The sequence below is a fragment of the Alosa pseudoharengus genome, unplaced genomic scaffold, assembly GCF_046254945.1.
Source record: "Alosa pseudoharengus isolate Yale_2024_CS ecotype anadromous, Long Island Sound unplaced genomic scaffold, YU_APseudo_1.1 YU_APseudo_1.1_scf_20, whole genome shotgun sequence".
Lineage (NCBI taxonomy): Eukaryota > Metazoa > Chordata > Actinopteri > Clupeiformes > Clupeidae > Alosa > Alosa pseudoharengus.
In genome coordinates, this window is record NW_027468664.1 from 4,354,945 (window position 1) to 4,363,268 (window position 8,324).

The 8,324-nt window shown below is 42.6% G+C and overlaps 1 protein-coding gene across 1 annotated transcript; it reads left to right on the plus strand.

Moving 5' to 3' along the window:
- Window positions 1-1,632: 1,632 nt before the first annotated feature.
- On the plus strand, window positions 1,633-8,084 carry wnt7ba (wingless-type MMTV integration site family, member 7Ba). The gene is made up of 4 exons (XM_076296285.1): window positions 1,633-1,715; window positions 3,253-3,479; window positions 5,689-5,960; window positions 7,605-8,084. The coding sequence occupies exons 1-4, from the start codon at window positions 1,633-1,635 to the stop codon at window positions 8,082-8,084; spliced, it is 1,062 nt and encodes a 353-aa protein (XP_076152400.1).
- Window positions 8,085-8,324: the final 240 nt, after the last annotated feature.

An 8,324-nucleotide genomic window follows, 5' to 3' on the forward strand; every position in this document is an offset into this window, starting at 1 on the left:
TTTTATTCAGTCATTCGGACATTATTGGGAAAGTGTTGCTTTTTTCAGGCTATGTTTTCGATGGTAACCCCTTGTCAGTCCATAGTGAAAGTAATTAACTGAACTGTTTTGTCATTGACTATGAGTCCACAGCTAAGTTAATTTCACTTTACCTATGAGTTCAAATAATAGGGAGTGTGATGCATAGGCTATACTCTGGTAGTCATAAACATGTTTTAGCAAAGCAAGGTCTAGTGGAATACCTCTGTTCCATACATGGACCTCTCGCATGCAAACAGATTCCTTCAAATGCTCCGCTGACTGTCAAAATACCTATGCGCTGTTTGAAGTTGCGCTGCTCGCTGTTAATGCGAATGTCACTCTCATTGGTTTAAAAAAACACTGCCATGACTGATTAAGAAACAGAAGAACAAACCCTTTTGAATAATGTGGCCGCCATTGGATCACAAAATCACGACATGCCCTTAAACTTTGCGCCTCTGACCATCCGTTTCTGATCGCCAAGACAGGGCCCAATGATGTTTTGGATTGTCTGATTTCGCTCTCCTGATCGCATTTCCATGAATCGCCAAAGGGGGGAGCCCTTCTACCCTTTACACACTAGTTGAGGTAGAATATAATGCAAACTGTCAAAGAGATTCAAACAGCGCTTGTGAATTAGAGAAAAAACACAGTGAGAAGAAGATGAAAAGGAATCAGATGCCACAAATGGCATCAGTTCTATAGACTAGATAAAATAATTACACATTTTAACAGGTGAGTCTTAATAGAAATGAACGTTTCTTCATCAACTTTGGAACATGACTTTTAATTTATTCCGCATGGGTTCGCGTCGGTTAAGCATTAGATCTTTCTTCATCCAGTACACAGACATCCCTACATCTTCCCGACCTCGCACTTTGCGGAACTGAACCCGACACCTGTCCCAACTAGCAAAGCGATGAAAGACACAGCGTGCATCATTTACTTTTAGGATTGCAACGCGTCCATTTCGAGACCACCATTCAGTGTTTGTCGTGGTCGACTTGTTCTCACTGTTAACATATCAATGCCAACTGTTGCATTCATTCAATTAAAGTCTAGCAGGAGTCTTATGTACAGACATGTGTTTTCCAATACTAAAAGGTTAAAATACAAATGCATCACATACACAACACCTCGTGCAAAAGTGTAGTAGGCTATCCCATGCAAAACTGGAGATATTTTTATTTAATCAAATTCTCAATGTGATTAAACGGCGAGCGACTTTTCGTGCTATCTGGATACAGTGCACCACAAAGGTGGGCGGACTGCATACCCCCCTCTGCCAATGGCAGAACAGAGAGACAAGATGGGCACATCCGTGATATCCTACATCTTTGAATTCACTATGCGTTGGGACCGAGGTCCTCAGTCTAAAACAACCCCTATTACTATGAGATGACGGATCCTGTCTCTGCACCCGCAGCTAGCGCATGGTCCGGGGAGCTTGGAGCTGCATAGCACCAAAGCTCCTCCGACTATCGCAGAAACGGCCACAAAGGAGCAAGGATACTCCGCTTTATTTTACATCCTTAATTCGGGAATTACAGTCGCACTAGCGCTTTTTTATTTTCAAACAGAAAATACCGTATCCGCTTGTTCAATGTCACCATGCTCATCATCTCATCACGCAATGCTCTGCTGTCAGTCTACTACCCACAGATCTTCCTCATCCTCTCCAGCGGTAGCTACCTGTAGGTTGGCAAAACTTACTTTATACTTCGCTTTTTGACTACGGAGAATCTGAATATTAAGTAACTAGTGAATCTTTTACAGAGTTAACTGCTTTGAGTTTGTCCATTACGCGCAGCAGGTGGGTACGCTGTGCGTAGATGCTGTGAGTTGGCATCTTGGTGACATATCTGAAGCACCTGTAACGCAAAATTTACCTGTGGCTATACTGATAGTTGGGCGCATCCAATGTTTAGCAGACTATGCTGTGTACTGTCTGTTACAACCTGAAGCCCTGACTCTTGGTTTAAGATATTGTTGAGTAAGGTATAATCACTAAACTAGTTATGTAGTTGTTATTTTAAATGTGGTGGTTGTTTTAACAGTTGTAGGTTGTAGGTATTCTGCAACCATAACATGTAGCCTATGATAACTAGATCTATCAAATAAGTGAAATCTTGTTCCCAGAAAGCCAAACCCACTCAGAAGTGTTTTACGCAATACTCCATGTTCTCACGCGCTGTTTTCTGTGGTTATGACTCAAAAGACCGCATCTGGAATAGAAGGAGCGCTGTACTGCGTGGCCTGCTAACAGTAGTCAGAACTCATGGCTCTATTTTAATAACCCAATAGCTCCTCATGCAAGTTTAATCGTTGAGATAGTTCACTATTGGTATTCTAATGTATGGAGAACCCTGTGCGTTCTTTCTGGGCAAGGGCATATCTATTATTTATGTCGACACAGAATCTGGAAAGCTGCAGTTAAAGTTGGGGATTTCATTATTCGTTCGTTCTTGGGAGAGCATAGTTTGCATAAGCTACTGCTTAATATTCTGTCTTGGCCACCACAGTGTCTAACAAAGCCTATTGAAAGTGCGATAAACTGCTGCGGGTCGTGATTAATTCGCTTAATGACAGTAGGCCATGACTCTGTGGAAAACTAAAGATACCTGGAATATGGTTTTAGGTTACATCATGAAGGATACAAATGGACATGTCAGTCCTTAAGTAACCTTTTCAGAGCATTACCACGCTGCTGTTATCTCTGGAAATGATCACAACTTTCTCTCATTTTCAGTTTAACACTGATGAAGAATTTTAAAACATTGCAAACAAAGCTAGAAATGATCCAGTGTGAATTGCTGGAATAGTCTGTTTGTTTGTATGCTTACATTCTTACTGCATGGCATATTCTGACAATTCATTGCATGTTGTTTATGTCTGTGAACCAGCACACTTTAGTAGGCTAATTTGTTTGGACTGCTTATTTTTCTGCTCACAAATTCCATTCCTTGCCTCCATGTGGGTGCCTTTATGGATCCTATTTACCAGGCAAGACAAATGTGTTCGTGTTATGCTGAAATATATTGCATCACATTCTCTTCCTGTAATAATGTTTCCATGACATTTTTTGTGTTATTCAACATTGCTTTAAACCACAAAATACCAACAAACAGCCCTTGATGATGAACAGACACTCAACCTTAACATAGTAAGGACTGGTCAATTTGTCTTTCTGCTTTTCTGACTAACGCATTTTTAAATGTCTTATCTCCAAAGGGCCCTTTCCTCAGTGGTTGCTCTGGGTGCTAACATCATCTGCAATAAGATCCCTGGCCTAGCCCCCCGTCAGAGAGCTATCTGCCAGGGCCGCCCCGATGCCATCATTGTCATTGGCGAGGGGGCCCAGCTGGGAATCAACGAGTGCCAATACCAATTCCGCTACGGGCGCTGGAACTGCTCTGCCCTTGGAGAGAGGACCGTGTTCGGTCAAGAGCTGAGAGTAGGTCAGTCTGCTGGCCATGTCGGGTACTCAGGGCTTTATTGGTAGCGAGCATTATCTCACGACATTGTCATGTTGCTTTGGGAAAATGGTGTGATGAACCTGTCTTGAGGATAAAATACTCTACAGGAATCTGCATGTTGCATGTGTAAAGAAAGGTGCTAGAGTTTGTGAAATGTATACTGAATCAATGAGTTTGTGAAATGTAAACTGAATCAATGGCAGTGGAAATAATCTGAAGAGAACAGCACAGAGAATCCTGCTTTGAGTCGACTTTCTGCACATTTATTTCTCACAGCCATGTGGTCTTAAAATACAATGCTCTTGCAGGCATTGCCTCTCAGTTTGAAACCTTTTGTTGCGGTCAGAGTGGTTTGGAAATGTGTTTTATCCGAAATAACTGTGGTAACAATCATTTGTTTGAGGTGCAGTCTGGCCAGTGTCTGATGATAATACTTCTTTTGTTAGGAATAATATGACATGCCCGCTCATACAGTTTCATCAGATCCTAAGCTTTATCTCCCATAGACACTGCTCATTCACATGGCAGATTACATGCAGACCACAATCAGACGCTCACAGAATTCTAATGTAGTTGTACAATAATTTCCTCATGTACCCCTTTTCCTATCAATCTACAGTTAGTTTAGACAGCTACCTGACAACATATGAAATTATAGCAGAGAAGTTGACTTTGTAGCTTTGATCAAATGCCAGGGAATACGACTCTACACATATTGAGTTAAGTTTAACTACAGTATATGACAACTTGGGCTGACAGCCTGCCATAAAAGTTTGAAAAAGACCAGAGCACAGCAGGCTACTAATCATAATGCTGTAATAACATAAAATGATTTTTGGAACCGTGCAGCGGTCCACATAATGCTAGTCAGTCAATATAACACAGCTAGGACAATGCAATACGCAACTTCATAACCAGCAAGAAAGCGCCATATTTTGTTCAGAATTTGAGGTCAAGGAACCACAAAGCTGACAGTATGTCTCTGTCTCGCATGAAGCTGAGAAGCTGAGGTCTGTCCATTTGGAAGACTGCCATGCAATTACGCCTGCCATCCCGCGACGCCATGCATTAACAGTTGGGCTGTTCAGAAATGTCCAGGCCAACATATTTTGATTGAGGGTAAATAAGCCTCACAGAAAACACCGGACATTGGATATTTATTTCTTCACAGTGCAGTAAGTACGAATGTGTTTATTGGAAAGTGAGACAGCCCTATTGGCCATCCTAAACGGAAGAGTTAAACTGCTCTTTAAACGGGTGATTTTATATGATAAGGATGAAGTGAAAGGCAGAATGTTTGGTGTGGTCTTCATCATGTGGAAGACTAATGTGGTCCAAGATATGCGGAGGACATTTGGGACAGATGAACAATGGAGAACACTAAAGACGCAAGCCATAGTGGCCTGTTTGGGTGGGATGTGCCATCTAGCAGTAAAAGTATGAACTGTGTTAAACTTAAAAACAATGACCCTTGTAAAGAAGAAAAGCTTTGTCTTTTATGGTCAGTTGTAATAATGGTTGTCATAATAGCAATGCCTTTGTGGCTGCTTAATAGTTTCTGTCATAATACCTATGATTTTGGTTTAAATGGTATGACAACAACGTTGCTTATCAGCCAGTTTCCCTGGTTGGAAAACTGCATTTCAGACAGTCATATACTGTTAACATAAAAACCACAATATAAAAAGAGGCCTTGGTCAGCAAGGCATCACCATTTTGAATGGAATGTTGCTTAGAAAAGTGAAGTCCCCCCAGAAACGAGACAACACAATCCCATTGTAAAAGGATCACTTTGACCATTGCTGAATTGCACATTGTGCCAAACCATAACTGTCATGCATAATATTTTTACTTCCAGCTGCATGGGAAATATTCACTAAATGTCCATCAGGCCAACCAGCAGGTGTCACTTTTTTGTCCTAACTGGTATCCGAGAATGGCGGGTGGTAATATTTGAGAGCTACCAAACATGCGACACCAGGCCATTTTTCAATGACAACCAGCAACCTTTTCTGTGTGACAGAGCCCTAAAATGTATCTCTAAATTCCATACAGCTACATTGCTTAGAGTTCCTCAAGACATTCAGTAAATACTGCCATGAACATGAACCAGTGAGCAATATTCTGTATTTGAAGTGGAAAAAAACAATCTCTGTAGCAGTCTCAAATGCTCCCATCCTGTCGTTCCCAGGCAGTAAGGAGGCTGCGTTCACATACGCCATCACTGCCGCGGGAGTGGCTCACGCCGTGACTGCGGCCTGTAGTCAGGGAAACCTCAGCCACTGTGGCTGCGACCGTGAGAAACAGGGCTACCACGACCAAGAGGAGGGCTGGAAGTGGGGTGGCTGCTCGGCCGATGTCAAGTACGGTGTGGAGTTCTCCCGCAGATTTGTGGACGCTCGGGAGATTAAAAAAAATGCACGAAGGCTGATGAATCTTCACAACAATGAGGCAGGGCGGAAGGTAAGTCAGCAAATGCAGAAAACACTAGGAGAAACACAAAATGTGTGTCTGTTTAAAATTTGGTCCATTAAGCAAGATTGTAATAGTTGAAGCTGAAGGTTTCATCACAGGAATGCAGACCCAGGCTGGAAGCCGCCAAATGGAAGGCTGCCATAACCCTGACATCTGTACATCAATTTAGAGAGCACTAAGTTTGGATACAAGACACCACTTCAAGCCTTAAAGGAATTATCCGGAGTAAAATGCACTTTAGATCGATTTACGGTTGATTGGGGGTACATACGTTGAGTTGACATCAAAATCATGTCATTCGGATGTGTTTTGATAAAGTTCGATTGTACCGTTTTCAGTCAAAACTCGTAGCCTGGAAGTGAGCAGGGCATATCAATTTCGCCGCTACAAAACGCTATTTTTATACCTCTTCTACAGTTCCAAACAACATAACACTTACGTGGTAGTGAGTAGAGGGTCCCTAAAGCCAAACCGAAGTATCTCGAGGTCTTTATGTGGTCGGATAGAGTCCAGAATGAATTTCATCAAGCCAGTACCTTTCCGGAAATGTTGCCATCTTTGCTGCCATCTTCAGGGGAAAGTCCGTAGGAGACGATTGCTGAGTGTGTTGTAACACGCTCTGGACACAATTTCGTCGCCGTTTTAAAAAAAAAAAAAAAAACATAGTCCAGTCCATACAACTTCATTTCAATTTCGAAAGAAATACTGGACTATGTTTTTTTTTTTTTTAAAAACGGCGACGAAATTGTGAATTTCCAGAGCGTGTTACAACACACTCAGCAATCGACTCCTACGGACTTTCCCCTGAAAATAGCGTTTTTGTAGCGGCGAAATTTATATGCCCTGCTCACTTCCAGGCTACGAGTTTTGACTGAAAACGGTACAATCGAACTTTCTCAAAACACATCCGAATGACATGATTTTGATGTCAACTCAACGTATGTACCCCCAATCATCCGTACATCAATCTAAAGTGCATTTTACTCCGGATAATTCCTTTAAGGTCCATCTAAAACAAAAACACAGTTAATTATGAAAAATGTGGTAAACTTGCATGAGGTGGAAAACACAAAAAGGAAATGATGTGGTTCTTCAATGATGGCTTCAAAGAAACCACTGCCACTGTTGAGCAGCACCATCCATTTGTCAGGATCAATAGGATTTCATCTCTTTGGAAGAGTCACAAATTTCCAGCTAGGAAACAGTTAAATGATCATCTGTCTGTAAAATGTATCTGTAACACATCAAAAAGCAACAGATATCCATATTTAACTCCAATGTAACTGTATCCATGGATGGTTATTTGAAACATTTTTCTCCTCATTGATGTGGCCTTGAGGAAGGTAGAGAAAATTACAGAGTGCTTCTGGCTGTAACTTATTTTTTCCCCTTGGATTTGACATATAGCTGGCACATCTTTGCAAGTCCTCAGATATTCCAAAAGAGCTTTTGTACATTTTGAGGTAACACCAAAATGTTAATGTTAAAAACAGTCACATGCTAATACTCCTATAGATGAGGCCCAGGTGGCTTGTCCTGATTAAATCTATGATAAGGAAAAATAATAAGGAATTCTTGTAGACTCAAATGTTGTGACTGATGTCTCCATTCACCACACCCATGTGTCCTCAGGTTCTGGAGGAACGCATGAAGCTGGAGTGCAAATGTCATGGAGTCTCGGGCTCCTGCACCACCAAGACATGCTGGACGACGCTGCCCAAGTTCCGCGAGATTGGTTACGTGCTGAAGGAGCGGTACAGCACAGCGGTGCAAGTGGAGGCGGTCCGGGCCACGCGCCTACGCCAGCCCTCCTTCCTGCGCCTCAAACAGGGCCGCGGCTACCAGAAACCCACCGCGGCGGACCTGGTGTACCTTGAGCGCTCGCCCAACTACTGCGAGGAGGACGCGAGCACGGGCAGCACGGGGACGCGGGGGCGTCTCTGCAACCACACCTCCCCTCACACGGATGGCTGTAACCTCATGTGCTGTGGCCGAGGCCACAACACCCACCAGTACACCCGCGTGTGGCAATGCAACTGCAAATTCCAGTGGTGCTGCTTCGTCAAGTGCAACACTTGCAGTGAGCGAACTGAGGTGTTTACCTGCAAATAAGGAAGAGTGGGCAGAAGGCCAATCCATGAGCCACCAAAGCTGAGGATGAGGATGAAAAGGAAAGTAGTGGAGGAAGTAAAAAGGAGAGACAACTTCTTTTATGGCTTCATTTTGCACATAAGATACTCTTTTAGGGGAAAAGACAGCATGGGTTTAGATAATTGGTTCCTTCAAATAAACTGTCTGTAATCTGAACTACAATTAAGGCCACCAATGGAAAAATATGTTGTGAAACATATA